The 16,747-nt window shown below is 45.5% G+C and overlaps 1 protein-coding gene and 1 pseudogene across 3 annotated transcripts; both read left to right on the forward strand.

Annotated features, from left to right (window-relative positions):
* The first annotated feature begins 1,261 nt into the window (after positions 1 to 1,261).
* Positions 1,262 to 11,556, forward strand: LOC123115563 (casein kinase 1-like protein HD16). Of its 3 annotated transcripts, none has more exons than XM_044536711.1 (16): positions 1,262 to 1,645; positions 5,304 to 5,438; positions 5,517 to 5,590; positions 5,748 to 5,817; positions 7,683 to 7,738; positions 7,833 to 7,904; positions 7,989 to 8,083; positions 8,170 to 8,236; positions 8,331 to 8,460; positions 8,541 to 8,759; positions 8,990 to 9,132; positions 9,208 to 9,382; positions 9,491 to 9,581; positions 10,577 to 10,605; positions 10,685 to 10,734; positions 10,846 to 11,035. In XM_044536711.1, exons 1-15 carry the CDS (start codon positions 1,556 to 1,558, stop codon positions 10,727 to 10,729), a joined length of 1,491 nt encoding a protein of 496 aa, XP_044392646.1. In that variant the 5' UTR covers positions 1,262 to 1,555; the 3' UTR covers positions 10,730 to 10,734; positions 10,846 to 11,035. The 3 variants fall into 3 exon arrangements, with proteins under 3 accessions (XP_044392646.1, XP_044392633.1, XP_044392638.1); XM_044536698.1 differs by adding an exon at positions 11,115 to 11,556 and having other exon boundaries at positions 1,263 to 1,645; positions 10,577 to 10,734; positions 10,846 to 11,034; XM_044536703.1 differs by adding an exon at positions 11,115 to 11,556 and having other exon boundaries at positions 1,263 to 1,645; positions 5,342 to 5,438; positions 10,577 to 10,734; positions 10,846 to 11,034.
* On the forward strand, positions 11,427 to 12,878 carry LOC123078000 (acetylglutamate kinase, chloroplastic-like; annotated as a pseudogene).
* The last annotated feature ends 3,869 nt before the right edge of the window (positions 12,879 to 16,747 follow it).

Genomic DNA, 16,747 nt, shown 5'->3' on the forward strand with positions numbered 1-16,747 from the left:
CATATATCAAATTATCAAAGTACCGAACGCGAATCATATGAGCGTGATGAAAACTAGCTTGACGATAATTCCCATGTGTCCTCAGGAGCTCTTTTCTCATTATAAGAAATTGTCCAGGCTTATCCTTTGCTACAAAAAGGATTGGGTCACCTTGGTGCACTTTATTTACTTTATTTACTCGTTACTCGTTACAATTTATCTTATCACAAAACTATCTGTTACCTACATTTTCAGTGCTTGCAGAGAAAACCTTACTGAAAACCGCTTATCATTTCCTTCTGCTCCTCGTTGGGTTCGACACTCTTACTTATCGAAAGGACTACGATAGATACCCTACACTTGTGGGTCATCACCGGACACCATGGCGTTGTACGCTTACTCATTCTTCTTGCCGTCCATGCTGTCGAACACCGCCAGCGCCTTCTTGATGCAGCCACACTTGGCGTACATATCCACCGGGGACGTCTCCATGAACGTACAACAGTGCCCAATGGACGCTCCAGCCGACGTCGTAGGCGCCGAGGTGCGCGCACGCTGAGAGCGCGCTCACCATGGAGCTCTCGTCGGGCCTCCACCCGTCCCGCACCATCGCGTCAAACGAGTCGAGGCAATCCGTCCACCGCCCGGCCTTCATGTACGCCGCGAGCAGCGCGCTCCAGGACGCCGCCGTCCTCTCCCTGGCCACCATCTGCTCGAACGCTTGGCGCGCTAGCTCCAGCTCACCGCACTTGCCGTAGAAGCTGATGAGGTTGTTCTGCGTGTGCTCGTCGTGCTTGAGGAACCCGAGTTCTCAAGTCGTCCCTGCAGCTGCCTCCCTTGCCGCAATGCCGCGAGCTGCACGCACGACTTGAGAACGAACGGGAACGTTTAGCCGTCGGGCTTGACGCCGTTGTGCAGCATGCCGACGTACAGCCACAGAGCGACATGGCCGCGCATCAGTGTGTTGTAGTCGAACGCCTCCGGCTCGTCGAGCGTGGGAGCGGTCGAGGCCGAGCTTGAAGTTCCTCGCGTGCTGCTCTATTGTGTTAAGTGGGAATCCCACTTATTCCCACTTAATCCATGTTAGTTTTGGTGGGGTGCCCACTTTCTGAGCATCAAACTGTGTTGGGACCTGGTGGATTGGTGGTGGGACTCCAAACTAAAATCCCACATGCAGCCTGAGCCATTCCTAACCGGTCTGGTTGAGAGGTGCTTTAAGATTGGGGCAATCTAAATTTTTTGGAGCATCGAGATGGCCAAATTACATACGAGCCTCTACCTCCGGCTCCGGGAGATCGCACGACATACTAGTCCAGAAGTTTCGATCCCCTCTCCTCTCACTTTCCCGTTTGTTCTCCTCGCCCCCATTCCTCCCGGCTCGCCGTCGCCGACGGGACCGCCTCCTCCACCTTCCGCGCATCCCCACCAACATCTCCCCCAGACCTATCTCTAGCCACGACTAAGGCGTAAGGAGGAAGCAAGCGCCCACCTCCCGCCGCCTCCACCGCCACCGCTGTAGCAGCAGTAGCGGACGCAGGAGATTCAGAGCTGTGTGCTGAACACGAGCGTGGCAGGGATGGACGACGGCGACAGCGTCGCTCGGAGCGCAGACAAGGACGATGCCCCCCCGGGCGACGACGGGAGCTCCACGCCGCTCCCTGAGACGGTGAGGATCTCCTCTATTATGCAAGCACCGGGTGTTTGTTTCGAATTGTCCGCTGTTTGGTTTTCATCCGCGTGATGGAACGTCTTTGTTGGTGCGGTATCGCTCGGAGTTGAGCGATTCGTGCTTGGAATGGCACAATCTCGTGCGGCCGCAGGGTTCCAAGAGCTGGGGATGGAGATATCTTGTTTAGGACTATAGGTTCCATGCTAGAAACGCGAGTAGACATGAATTCGGTATGTTCTTAGGTCTGATATGGCATGAATGGTCGCAATTGAATGGCAGGACCCGCAGAGGTATGAAAATGTGACATGAGCATGCTGTCCGAGAAGTTCCTAGTGTTATGGATGGCGTGCAGGTCTTTGTTCTTAACCTACTATACTCGTGTTTTTCACGGCACAAATGGAGTAAATATGCTTCTTTAACATAGCAGGAAGTAGATGCGCGAGTTTGAATATGCTACTGTAGTTGTTATGGAACCATAGGAGCTAGTTAATGCAACAAGCAGTGCCTAACTGAGATTTCTAAATTTGGAAAAGGAAATGTGGGAATGCAGCCGCATAGGTTGGTCGGAATATGCTGTGCAAGTGCGTACTGTTTTTTTTTACAGAACAAATTGTGTATGATTTCTAGGGCTGTGAACTGAGTTGCACTATGCTTTTGTCTTGGTAAGACAAAACCTTCTTCAGTGCTGATTTTGTGTTCCTTTTTGACCCGTGCATGCCATTTATGGTACAAAATGTCAAAATAACTACTATTCAAATGGATATTAGCATCTCCAATAGACTAGTAGTTTTGATCACATATACTTTTTAGACTGCCAGTTGGTGGCATTCCAGAATAAACATCTGGATGCCTACATGCTGCAAAGCTCAAAATGTCCTTTGCTTCATGTTTTATATGTGGTATTACTACTTATTTTGGTCAGGGTGTTATATAACGAAATTCAAAGATGTGTGGGAGCCTGGAATTGTTCTTGTTAGGAAATAGTAGGAAATATGCAATTTGTACTTCCTGGGGGCCAATGGCCAGTATATATGTACATCTACGGTGGTAAATTTGTAGGAAACCCTTCATACAATGGGGGAAATATACAGGCTATACATGGAACATAATATAACTCACCCTGTTGCCGCGGGAAATTGATCCGCACAGCACCACAGATTCCTCGCTTACGTGGAGGTAAACCGACCGTTTTTTATGCAAAACGGTAAAGATGAGCCGAACCGTAGGGCTGCTAGGGCTGGGCAAGTGGGCAGAAGCTATGACCTAGGTGCTGGAAGGAGAAAACTTAGGAGAAAAAAGTAACGCAGAGTTGCAAAAGGATCGATTGATTGTAGCTTTTCAATCGGCCATGTACCCATATATATTAGGGCATGCTTGGCCTTTGGCAATTTGGAATAGGACTCCTGACTAGTCACGTACTGTTTTCTTGGCATACAAGCCAAATTCCTGATCTTTAATTAATTTGGTTAGACCTGTAAAATCACCAACCTGAGCCCAATAATAGTACACCTTCCATATTAGCTCCGCTCTGGCCGAATAGCTGATCATGCAAAATCTTTTCTATATCAAGCATTCTAGACCAGATCACTTTCCTTCTTTCTCTTCATGCGCGAGCTCCAGCACACAATTCTGTTGCATCCAGCCTGCTGCACCTATCCTCTGTACTTGCAATCATGTGGCCATTCTCAAACAATGCATCAACCAATTAGCTTAACCACCAAAATTAAATAATTTGGGTGACCATTCAAGCTGGATCCAAATTAGACTCTCAACACACGCCCCCCTGTTTTTGGTGCAATTTTATTTATCAAAAACACCATGGCAATATCTTGGGATGATTTCAACCACTTCACCGGCCATATCAATTGCTTAGGCGATGTACAAATAACACACTGGCAAAATTTTGCTTAGGGGGCTATCTGAAATCATATCGACCATGTTTTGCTTAGGGCGACATCTTAGATAATATCGCCCATAGTGCCATCAAGCTTCTTGCCACATGCGGATAGTACTTCTTCAAATATTTTCCACTTAGGCAATTTCTCACCCTGCAAAGATTGTAGAAAATATGAATTTCCAGGAACAATCTCTACAACCTTATGCGGACCTTCCCAACTCGGCGACCATTTGCCGAATTTATTATTTCTAGTTCCAATAGGAAAAATCGTTTTCCACACTAATTCTCCAATTTGAAACAATTTTCCCCTTTCCTTTTTATTATAAGCCTTTGCCACTCGTAATTTCTTTTTTTCAATCTTTTGCAAGGCTCTCAACCTTTCCTCTGAAATATCATCTATCCTATCCATCATTAAATTATTGTAATCCACAGGCGACAAATCATTTTGTCTGGCTACTCTTAAGAGCTTGCAAATTAATCTCCACGGGCAGCACTGCTTCCTGCCCATACACTACCTCATATGGTGTCACTTGAGTCACTCCGTGCTTAGATATCTGATGATCCCATAAAGCTTTCAAGAGCACTTCATGCCGCCTTCTCGGATGCTCCTTAATTTTCTTCTTTATAAGCTTAATGAAAGTTTTATTGCTAGATTCGGCCTGTCCATAAGCTTGAACATAATAAGGCGACAAATTTAACAATTTAATTCTAAAAGATTAGGCAAATTCACGAAATTGATGAGACATAAAAGAAGAGCCTTGATCAGAAGTACCGGCGGAGCAGCCCGAAACAAGCAAAACACAGGCACGTGCAAGCAGAGGCAGGGCAACAGCAAAAGTGCTCACACATGAGACACGGGTAGCAGCAGCGGGCGCATGGGGAGTGAGCAGCAGGCCAGGGTGCATGAGAATTGCAGCGGCGAGTGCTCGGAGGTGCAGAGCTGGGCGGCGGAATCATGGAGCCGGGTTGGCGGCGGTGGAGGTGCAGAGCAACGAGCCAGTGGCCGGGCGGAAATGGAGGTGGCAGCATGGACCCGGTGGGGCGATGCCGATCTAGGACGATTTGCAGGTAGTGGAGGCGGGGCGACATCAGCTACAGGAGACTGGCGGTGTTGGCTGGGCGATGTAGACCTGCGTCTTGGAATCGTGATCCAGCAGGGCGTTGACAAGTGTAGAATCATCATCCGAGGGCAGGTGGCGATGTGAACAGCAGGCAGCAGCAGCCGTGAGAAGGACGCGGCGGTGGCTGCCAAAAAAAGTTGTAAGTATGCAGGAAACCCCTCATACAACAGGGAAAATATACAGGCTATACATGGAGCATAATATAACTTTTAGCAGTTGTAACCACAGCACTAGCTCTAAAAATGATGATTGATGTACTTAATAGGACAGTGCAGGCATATGCCTCCTATTATAATCTTTGGAAATTACTACCCAATGGAAAAATTATAGTAGGTAATAGCCCCAACAGTCAAGAGTTCTTGCAGGTAGAAGTTATTAATGTTTTTCTCCTGACACGGGATGAGCCTTTGTTCATCCAGCTGTGCAAGATTCACTGAGTTTATTCACTGCCCAAGAATCTTTAGCATTTGATGTGCAGGAACCTAACTTTTTTCATTAGTCTTAGCAGTAGGCGTAGCCGCGTAGTAGGAATACCTGGTTGCTCAGTAGGAATATCTGGTTTTCAAGACGGGTGTAGCATGGTTGCATCGTTTTGGTGATTGCGTGACTCATATTCTTTTTCATTGAGGTGGAACAGATCCAGATTGGCAATTCACCTACCTACAAACTTGACAGAAAGCTTGGAAAGGGAGGATTTGGGCAAGTATACGTTGGTCGCCGTATTTCCACTCCTAGTCTCAGTGACAGGACACCTGGTGCAAATGCTTTGGAGGTCAATTTGTCTTATTTGGATGCCTCTTTGTATTTTAATAATTGCATTATATTTATATCATGTTTCTGTTTATGTTAGGTTGCAATCAAATTTGAACACCGAACCAGTAAAGGCTGCAATTATGGAGCTCCTTATGAGTGGCAGGTTTACAAGTAAGTGTTCAGTCTGTTCTATTTTTTCTTGTTCTTGCAACTTATTTACATTTTGACAATTTCCTTTTTGGTCTTGCTTTTCTGTACTAATTGTGATTGCAATTGGCATTTCTAGAATGCATATTAACTTTGTTTGCGTAAAACATCCATCTGGCAGCACTCTTAGCGGGATTCATGGTGTGCCAAGAGTACACTACAAAGGGAAGCAATCGGAGTACTATATCATGGTAATGGAGCATGTACCCTTTGCCTCCTTTTATGTGGTGACTTGCAAGAGGCCCATGTGTTGCACGGAACATCAAGATGCATTTATACGAGTTGTTTATCTTGTGGGAGACAAAGATGAACGAGGGAAGGCCTTATCGGCAAATGTGGAGAGGGGTGCGGGTATCTTTTTGCAAAATTGCCGTAGTTTGCTTTCTATCCGTCAGGTATAGATCGGACGGTCTATATTGCAGGATGGCAGGCACACCATCATCACCAACTCAGTTTTTTTATATGTGGTGATTCTGAGTGCATAGACACTTAGTAGTTGATTTCTGGTTTTACCATCGCCCCCCCCCCCCCCCCCGCCCTCTCTCTCTCTGGCACAGTATGCATGCTTGCTAGCTTGTTTGATTACCTTCTCACTCGCTACCTTTATGACATACAGTATAACACTGAATTTCCCCTTTTTGTGTTTCCTTTATCAGTAAACAACATAGAATGCCCTTGATCATCTTCCATTGGTGCTCTGCCCTGTAACTGATGAGACTAATGACGAAAGTTGTTCTTCCAATGGTGTAGACTGTAGGCATACCGAGTACAAAAGTTCCTGTCTTCTTTGGTATGTTGGTGGGATTATGGAATTAAAGTTTTGTAAACGGCTCAGAAGACAGAATGCAGTAGCATATTTCTTGTTTACGAAAATAAGGGCTTGTAACTCTTATGAGAAATATTTAAATTTTATGTTTGATCACTACTCCCTCCGATCCATAATAAGTGTCGCAGTTTTGAACTAAGATTGAACTAACCTTAGTTCAAAACTGCGACACTTATTTTGGATCCTGTCGCAGTTTTGAACTAAGATTGAACTAACCTTAGTTCAAAACACTGACACTTATTTTGGATCGGAGGGAGTACAAAACTTACCAAAATAAATAAATTGTATCCACAATCCTGTTGCTGATGACCACATTTTCTTAGGAGTACCACTTTGCGCTGCATGTAGATGTAGCCATTGGCCAAGCCACCACATATGATTGCTGGCATGCTCCATGCTTGTTAAGTTCGTTTAACTGATTAAATGTACCTATTGAATAAAGTAGATTGAATTTGATGAAGACGTAATGATTTGAGGTAGAAAGTCTTAATCAAGTGTGTAAATAATTTAATAAATACTAGAAACCAGTTAGGGCGTGAAAGTTCATATAAATTCGAAAATCATTAACCTTTCATTGCTTCTGAAGCACTCTGCTTTTGTTTATATAGCTGTTCACTGTTGGTTTTGAACTTTATTTCCACATAGTAATATATATATATAGTAGTCTTTCACCTTCTTGAGTGAATTTCAGTGTCACTGTTGATCCTAAACGTGCTCAAAACTTCAGTTGGATCAGAAGACTTGTTTCGTTAGCATCAGATTAACATCAATGGCCAAGAATATATGTGCATAGATGAGGGAGTACTGTTTAGTAAAAATCACAATTTTTCTAGGTAAGTCTGAAAGTCTAGTTCTTTTGTTTAGGATCTCCGACAATCAATCGGATCTGATGTGGTTGAGAGAAGTATTGGAGTGTGTGAGGTCCATTTGTTGCAGTGGAAAGAATATGGGAAGAGAGAAGTAGATGGAGAAAAGAGTATGGCATGTGGGTCCAGTGAGAAAAATAAATAAGAGAACAGATCGGAGAGGAGAGAGAATGAAGTGAGTTGAAATAAGTAACGATATATTGTTGGAAATGCAATTATAACCAGTGCATCACACCACATCTACCAAGCCAACTTTTGGACAATTTTAGCGCCAAGATGTTCCCACATCTTTTTGATTGCTTGTTCCATTGCAAAACTAGGATGTTTTTTTTCTAATGTAACCTATATATATATATGTATTCAGATTATGGACATGTTGGGACCAAGCCTGTGGGATGTATGGAATAATAATTCCCACTCGTAAGTATCTAATTAGTCATTTCCCTTTGTATGTATTCCTTAATGTTCATCGCTGGTTTGCCCAGTTAATTTGAGTTTTGTCTTTCTGTTACAGAATGTCTGTTGAAATGGTTGCTTGTATTGCTATAGAAGCCATTTCCATACTGGAGAAGATGCACTCAAAAGGGTATTTATTTGTATCTTGGCAATGGAGCTTTGTTTTATTGTTTTGGCATATAAAAACATAGCTAACAACTCTTGTTTATCATAGGTATGTCCATGGTGATGTAAAACCTGAGAACTTTCTGCTTGGACCCCCAGGCACACTGCAAGAGAAGAAGCTTTTTCTTGTTGACCTTGGATTAGGTAATCTTATTTCACTGTTCTTTCGATAATGATTTTCCAGTGTCTACTGTGTCCAGTGGGGTGCTAACATTACTTTCTCTCTGCAGCTACTAAATGGAAAGACACTGGTACAGGAGAACTAGTTGAGTATGATCAGAGGCCTGATGTCTTCAGGTTTGCAGGAGAAATACTAAGCCCTAAAGCCTTCCTTTTCTTATTAGTTTATTAGTTACTACACTGACATTTTTTCTACTTGTTTTTCCTACAGAGGAACCGTTCGGTATGCTAGTGTGCACGCGCACTTGGGAAGAACTGGAAGCAGGAGAGATGACCTTGAATCCCTTGCCTACACACTTGTTTTTCTTCTGCGTGGTCGCCTTCCTTGGCAAGGATATCAGGTGAAGTTTGGTTGGGAGTAAAATTTTCATTTTGCATTTGGTTCTTTTCCTTACCCAAGACTTTTGTGGAATAATTGTAGGGAGAAAATAAAGGTTTCCTTGTTTGCAAGAAAAAGATGGCGACCTCTCCAGAATCTTTGTGTTGCTTTTGTCCACAACCTTTCCGACAGTTTGTTGAGTATGTCGTGAACTTAAAGTTTGATGAAGAACCAAATTATGCAAAGTGCATCTCTCTTTTTGATGGAATTGTTGGCCCCAATCCAGACATAAGACCAATCAACACTGATGGTGCTCAGAAGGTACTGCATGTCGTGCCTTGTTACTTCTCACTAATTCATAACGTGTTATGAGTGATGACCATGCTCAGATGCTAAAACTATGTAACTGTGTAATTAGATTGTTCCTAGCTAACCTTCTGCAGGAAGTTCTTGGGCGTCATGGTTTAATGCTTACCGGGGAATTTGACTTCATATCATTTCAGCTGTGCAATGTGAGTTAGCATACTAATAATTTGTTGAATTTCTACCAGCTTATATACCAGGTTGGCCAGAAGAGAGGTCGCCTCATGATGGAGGAGGATGACGATGACCAACCCAAGAAGAAGATCAGGATGGGGATGCCTGCAACACAATGGGTTAGTGTTTACAATGCGAGGCGCCCTATGAAGCAGAGGTATGAATCCCATAGAGGTAAGCTAGCTTTAGATGGAAAGTAAACAATTCCATTCCAACCACACTTCTTTTGCAGGTACCACTATAATGTTGCAGATGGTAGGTTAGCACAACATATTTCAAAAGGAAATGAAGATGGCTTGTTTATAAGCTCAGTTGCCTCTTGCTCAAATTTGTGGGCTCTAATAATGGATGCTGGCACTGGCTTTACTTCTCAAGTCTATGAACTTTCTCCATATTTTCTTCACAAGGTTAGTCATGCTGACTTCTTTTGCATTGCACATCTTTCTTTCTCTTTCGTTTCTACAGCGTATCAATGGAGTAATTTATTTCAATATATTTGCTTTTCTTGCTCTTAGGAATGGATAATGGAGCAGTGGGAGAAGAACTTCTATATCACTGCGTTAGCAGGTGCAAACAATGGTAGTTCTCTGGTGGTCATGTCTAGAGGTAATTGCAATGATGTCTGCTGAAGAACGTTAGTCAATCAGAACAGAGACGTTAGCTGTCTGGTTTCCTTAAAAAACTAACCATGCAATAAACGGAAAAACAAAGACAAACCAGGCATCTTTTTGTGAAAACTGTTCTTTTTTTCTTTTTGTATTTGGTGAAAATTAATGAATCGGATAGTAATGAGGACATTGTCTTGGGCCTTCCTGGTTTAATTGGCCTGTTCTGCTGTGTATCTTCACAAGATACTCTAGGGTTTTTCTCGTCCCTCTGCCTCATTCTCACTATGTTTTTCTTTTCTAGTCTAATTTCTGTCTTCTCCCTCTGTTCGGCCATGCATTGCCATTCACTATACAGAGCCTCAATCTCATGTGAAATCATCTACTTTCGATTTGATAAAAGCGCCATGGTTGTCATCCAGCCTCTGTTAGGGCAGTGTTAGCTAGCAAGCTGGGCAAGTAGCAGGGGTAGCAGCTTGATTGAACATGTCATCCCAGGTGACAGCGAGTAGATACTTGCCAGGGATAACTCAGTCAATGGATCTCATGCTGCGTAGGTGGGGATTGTGCTCGTTGGGTTTCATGCTCTAGTGGGATGTCTATGTGTATGTTTATCTTGGAATTGCATTATATGTTGTCTTGGTAGTGGTACTAGTGCGTGGGAAACTAATATTTACAGGCTGGTGCTCGAACCAGCGAATTGCCAGATGGGCCGGTGAAGTGGGGGACCTTGCCTGTTTGATTACCGGTCTGACTTTAATAACTACACTTGCACTGGCAGTACCAAGACTCTGATCATGTTGTGTCCTAGTACTGTGGTTTCTCTCGAATCTTGCCTCTTCTTCCAGATAGTGTAGGATTGATCTGTTCAACATTAGTGTGGATAAGCATTGGCAGATCTTCCTTACAAAATGCTTTTGAAGTTGGAGGTCCTAAATATCAGTGTTCTTGTGAATACATATGTTTAAAAGATTGGAACTGACTTTGAGCCTCCAGGAACACAATATGCACAACAATCCTACAAAGTAAGTGACTCGTTTCCCTTCAAGTGGATAAACAAGAAGTGGAAGGAGGGGTTTTACGTCACAGCTATGGCCACTGCAGGAAGCCGATGGGCAGTGGTGGTGTCCCGGAATGCTGGCTTTGTAGATCAGGTGTGTCTGTGCTTTGCTGAATCTCAGTGTTTGATGGGGCATATGCTATAAAAATTATGAGGATACAGTTTAATGCCTGCGCTTTGTGTTTTAAACTATTTTCTGTTGTAGGTTGTGGAGCTTGACTTCTTGTATCCAAGTGAGGGAGTTCACCGGCGTTGGGATAATGGTTATCGCATCACGGCTACTGCTGCTACATGGGACCAGACAGCACTTATCTTGAGCATCCCCAGAAGAAAGCCTGCTGATGAAACGCAGGAAACCCTAAGAACATCTGCTTTCCCGAGCCAGCATGTGAAGGTGATCTAATATACCCTCCCTTTTATCTGATATCCGTGTTTTAGCTGTTCTTGACCAACTATTGATTCATATTGTTGCAGGAGAAATGGGCAAAAAATCTCTACTTGGCCTCCATTTGTTATGGAAGAACGGTATCATAAGTTCCATTTTGTTTGGCTAGCATGTAGAGTTTATTTAACGACTTTCAGGTTTGCGATTAGATGATGGAGTTTTGAAGGGCAATGGTATTCCTAATTCACCCATAATTAATAGAGTTGATAGATCATAGATGGCAAAGCTGCTGTGTTTTCTGTTTACATAGGTTATATAAGAGTGTATGTTGTGGTGATTTGTTGTTGTATTCTCTTGTCCATAGAATGTAAAAAATTGGTGTGATCTAAATGTAGCCCATCATGCATATAGTTCAAATTAGATATTTTGCCCTTGAGGTAGGCAGCAAAATTGTACAAACTTAGCTGTGCCTGGGTGGCCGGACTCTACTGCATTACAGTTTCTGTGATCTCCTGTGATGTCTCAGGATGTGTTCGATTGCGAGTATGATGAGCTCATTCTTGGATGGAGCTGGTCACTAGTGATTATCAGGTGTATGCTGATGTGTGCTATTCTTGGATGGAGCTGGTCACTATCTTCGTAGGTGTATGCTGATGTGTGCTATTCTACTTTTGTTCACTCAGTTGCCTTCCTATGCTTTAGCTTCCGATGTAAATCCTACTACTCCCTCCGTTCTGATTCAGGCATCCCACCTCAGTCCACCTGATCCCACTATGAATTGGTGGGAAATATTGGGTAACCCACATGGATTAAGCAGGTTGAAGTGGGATTCCACTAAAAAAATACAAACGCAAGACGTATTCAAAACAACAACTACAATGCGTCTCGGCTAGTCCTGGCCATGGGCCGGCCCGGCCTGGCCTGAAAAAGCCTGACCCGGCCTGGCCCGACGCTGCTCCCGGGCCGGGCTTGGGCCTAGAGTTTGAGCCCGATGGCCTGGCCTGGCCGGGCTTAGGCCCGTTGTTTTTGCGCTTTTCTAAAGGGGGCCTGGCCTAAGGCCTGGTGGGCTTTTACGTGTTTGGGCCGGGCTTGGGCCCAAAAAATAGGCCCGATGGCCGGGCCCGGCCCAGCCCGGGCCTAGGTTTTTTGCCTCGGTCTTGGCTAGGTCCGGCCCGACCTGAGGTTTGGCCAGGTATAGTCTCGGCCTCCTTCCTGTGCTGTGCTAGCGCGGCGCGCGTTGGCTGTGGTGCTGAAGTGCGTGGACGTCCTGTCGGAGGTGCTCGCCTTCATTCAATGGTTCAAGAGCAAGACGGTGGTGGTGAAGTACGGCTGCGCGGCCATTAAGTCGCCGGAGCTGCAGGCGTCGATGATACGCAACCTTGTCCACCTCTCCTGTGTCGGCCTGCGCCCCGTGCTTGTGCACGGCGGTGGTCCGGAGATCAACTCCTAGCTGTAGCACATCGGTGTCGAGCTGCAGTTCCGCAAAGGCCTCTGCGTGATCGACGCTCTCACCGTTGAGGTCGTCGAGATGGTGCTGGTCAGCAAGGTCAACATCAACAGGCAACTCGTCTCCCTCATCAGCCTCACCGGTGCCACCGCCGTCGGCCTCTGTGGCAAGGACGCACCTCCTCACTGCGCGCCCTTCTCCTGACACTGTAGCCCTCGGGTTCGTCGGCGAGGTGACGCGCGTACACCTCTCCATGCTCCACCCGATCATTGCGTCCTGCCAGATCCTAGTCATCGCCACCGTGGCCGCCGATGAGACTGGGTAGGCCTACAACATCAACGTCGACACTGCTGCGGGGGAGATCGCAGCTGCCATTGGCGCTGAGAAGCTGTTGCTTTTTTTTTGAGAAGACGAGAAGCTGTTGCTGATCACTGCCATTAGCGCCGGGATTAAGTGTAAAGTGGGACTCCAATGGACTAATAGGGCTAGCCCACCTAATTTTCTTCTTGTCCAATGAGAGCCCATTAGAACAGTTTTAAGTGGGATATGATGGCTAATCCCACTTATTCCCACTCCCACCTGGAGCCTCAGTTCCGATGCTTAAGGCATCAATTTTCGCTCAGAATGACTGATAGTACAATAGTACCACTCTGACATCTGGACACACCATCTGATCAGCTACTATTTTTTTCTTTAGATTGAGCAAGGCTTTTTTTTTCATGGAGCGTACCCAGCCTAACTTATTGTTTTAATAAAATACTCGGCAAACCCAACATTGTTTTTCAGCCCAGCGCAACTTTAAAACTTTCAAGAGGAGGTATTAATTGAGGCCTCGAAGTAACTTTAAGTCTTATTTTTAGCCAGCCTGACAAATAAACTATAAATTCTTAAAATAAGGGGGGCCTGCATGTCTGCCATAGTGCTGGCAAATGGGACTCATGAGGTTTAAGCTTGCTCAAGGTGTTATCAATTTAGTCAACAAATAATTTTGACAGCGGTAACAGTTGGATGTCTTCACTCTCTCGTCTTCTTTTTTTAGCCGCTCAAACAAGAAAGCATTGCCGGACATCCTGCTCGTGCCTCCAGCGGCTGGCGACACCGCCAAACATGCCTCGTTGCCCCACCCTATTCTAAACCGCCGGCCAGACCATCCCTCTACCTTCTCACAGCTATTGTTATTCTTCGCTGATGGTAGCTGCACGCCCGCACCCGAACTAGTCAATCCTTGTATTTCACTCTGCCACTATAGCCTCTTGTCCGGCTCCGAGTTGTTCCCTTCTGAAGCCTCGCCGTTGTCCACTTTCTTGATGCGCTCGGTGTGGCATTGTTAACGTGGTCAACAAGCAATAGCCATCAGAAGAAGAGCGTACTTAGAGAGGCTGACAGTAGGGACCCATTTGATCCACGGCTGCTCGGAAGCAAGTGCCTCCTTATTACGCGCAAAAAGAAAAATTTCTCCCTCTAACAGTTGGGACCCATCAGGTTGAAGCATATACGTAGCGTTATCTGTTCGGTCGCAAACATGTACGTATATACCGGTCTTTCTTCAATGTTCAATTGTGCCAGAGTAAGGAGCAACATATGTCGTACTAGGAAATTTGGCCCCGAACGTAGCAGGTCACGAAGTCCCGTTTAAATCGTGTACACGTACATACATACAATCACACTGCAAAAAATATGGCTAAATACACAGTACATACATACGACACGGGTCTCGAACGTGTACTCGCACATACATGCAGGGCTCCTGTACATTGAGGCAACATAAGTAGCAATGGGGCACATGCAACAGATGGGTGCACATGATGGTGGGGGTACACAACAATTGGGTTCTGTTCATCGAGCGTCAACAGGATGAGATGAGATGGCCGTAACGGCGAGAGCGAATGGCCTACGGTTGCGATGGGGCCTTGTTCATCCAATGCCAACTGGCTGGGTGGGACGGCTGAAACGGGGTCCTGTTCAATGGTAGCCAACGGGCTGGGGTGTGGCGTGCCACGAAACGACCAAAATGGGGTCGTGTTCATCGACCCCTCCACTGGCTAGGGTGTGGCGTATCGCGGAACGATTTCCGCGGGGTCTTGTTCATCCATCAACCACCTACGGCCACAACGTGGTCCTCTTCATCGAACCCTAACCGGCTGGGGTGTGGCATACCGAGGAATGGCCTCCACGGGGTCATGTTCATCCAGCGCCAATCACCTATGGCCGGAATGGGGTCCCGTCCATCGACCCCAACCAGTTGGGGTGTGGCGTACCACGGAACGCCCATCTCGGGGTCCTATTCATCTAGCGCCAACTGCCAACGATCTCCAAGGGGTCCAGTTCATCGATCCCCTCCGAATGGGCTGGGGCATACACACATGCAATAGCACGGGGACTGTACATCGAGAGCCAACACCGACTGGGTTAACTCTATGTATCGCGGCAGGGGCTCTATGCGACAACCGGATGGTCTTGACTCTATGTATCGCGACTACAGACTCACGCATAAGAAGAACATGGCCTCCTACACTACCGCACATGATCGATCAGGGCCTCCTACACTACCGTGCACGGTCGCAACAACTCGCCCATGCAAGATTCTTGCACCACACACACCAGCCACAGAGGCTAGCGAGAGACTCACATCGATTGATTGTGCTAGCAAACTACATATGCGCACGAGAAACGATCGATCCATCAAGTCTCCCTTCGGTTGGTCGGGTCAGTAATGCGAGGAATCGATCGGGTTTAGAGTGCGAAGGGCTCGCTTGGGTTCAATAATGCGAAGGGCCCGGTCACACACACATGTGCACGAAGGAAACGTGCAAACCACCCCATTCATTGCTCGAGCCTGACACCCACCGTATACCGTGCGAGGTGAAGAAACCGTGAAAAATTCTCGGCCACACTTCTACCACTATCTTTTACGTCAAGGAAGGCTCAAAGAAGGTCATGCAGGTGCGTTGCCAGCTTCGCCAAACCCCGAAAAATTCTCGGCCACACTTCTACCACTATCTTTTACGTCAAGGAAGGCCCAAAGAAGGTCATGCAGGTGCGTTGCCAGCTTCGCCCAGGATGAAAATTACACTTTCTATCATAATTTTTTGCCATACAAGTAGGTGCACACCACGCCATTTATATACGTGTTTTTGTCACTATTATCGCCATGCAGGTGTCACTTCCATGACATAAAATATTTTTATTTGGACCAAAATGTCACGGATGTGTCTTTTTCTGAAGGAAATATGCCCTAGAGGCAATAATAAAGTTATTATTTATTTCCTTATTTCATGATAAATGTTTATTATTCATGCTAGAATTGTATTAACCGGAAACATAAAACATGTGTGTATACATAGACAAACATAGTGTCACTAGTATGCCTCTACTTGACTAGCTCGTTCATCAAAGATGGTTGTGTTTCCTAGCCATAGACATGAGTTATCATTTGATTAACGGGATCACATCATTAGGAGAATGATGTGATTGACTTGACCCATTTCGTTAGCTTAGCACTTGATCGTTTAGTATGTTGCTATTGCTTTTTTCATGACTTATACATGTTCCTATGACTATGAGATTATGCAACTCCCATTTACCGGAGGAACACTTTGTGTGCTACCAAACGTCACAACGTAACTGAGTAATTATAAAGGAGCTCTACAGGTGTCTCCGAAGGTACATGTTGAGTTGGCGTATTTCGAGATTAGGATTTCTCACTTCGATTGTCGGAGAGGTATCTCTGGGCCCTCTCGGTAATGCACATCACTATAAGCCTTGCAAGCAATGTAGCTAATGAGTTAGTTGTGGGATGATGCATTACATAACGAGTAAAGAGACTTGCCAGTAATGAGATTGAACTAGGTATTGAGATATCGACGACCGAATCTCGGGCAAGTAACATACCGATGACAGGAACAACGTATGGTGTTATGCGGTTTGACCGATAAAGATCTTCGTAGAATATGTGGGAGCCAATATTAGCATCCAGGTTCCGCTATTGGTTATTGACCGGAGACGTGTCTCGGTCATGTCTACATAGTTCTCGAACCCGTAGGGTCCGCACGCTTAAAGTTTGGTGATGATCAGTGTTATGAGTTTATGTGTTTTGATGTAGCGAAGGTAGTTCGGAGTTCCGGATGAGATCGGGAACATGACGAGGAGTCTCGAAATGGCTGAGACGTAAAGATCGATATATTGGACGACTATATTCGGTCTTCGAAAAGGTTCCGAGTGATTCGGGTATTTTTCGGAGTACCGGAGAGTTACGGGAATTCGTTGGAGAGTATA

The sequence above is a fragment of the Triticum aestivum genome, chromosome 1B, assembly GCF_018294505.1.
Source record: "Triticum aestivum cultivar Chinese Spring chromosome 1B, IWGSC CS RefSeq v2.1, whole genome shotgun sequence".
NCBI lineage: Eukaryota > Viridiplantae > Streptophyta > Magnoliopsida > Poales > Poaceae > Triticum > Triticum aestivum.

Bases quoted from the DNA above. Each gene is read 5' to 3' on its own strand.
- LOC123115563 (XM_044536698.1), top strand. From the start codon at position 1,556: ATGGACGACGGCGACAGCGTCGCTCGGAGCGCAGACAAGGACGATGCC. The intron at 9,133-9,207 runs GTATGAATCCCA...CTTCTTTTGCAG, and splicing joins AGGCGCCCTATGAAGCAGAG to GTACCACTATAATGTTGCAG. The intron at 9,582-10,576 runs GTAATTGCAATG...TTGAGCCTCCAG, and splicing joins TCTGGTGGTCATGTCTAGAG to GAACACAATATGCACAACAA.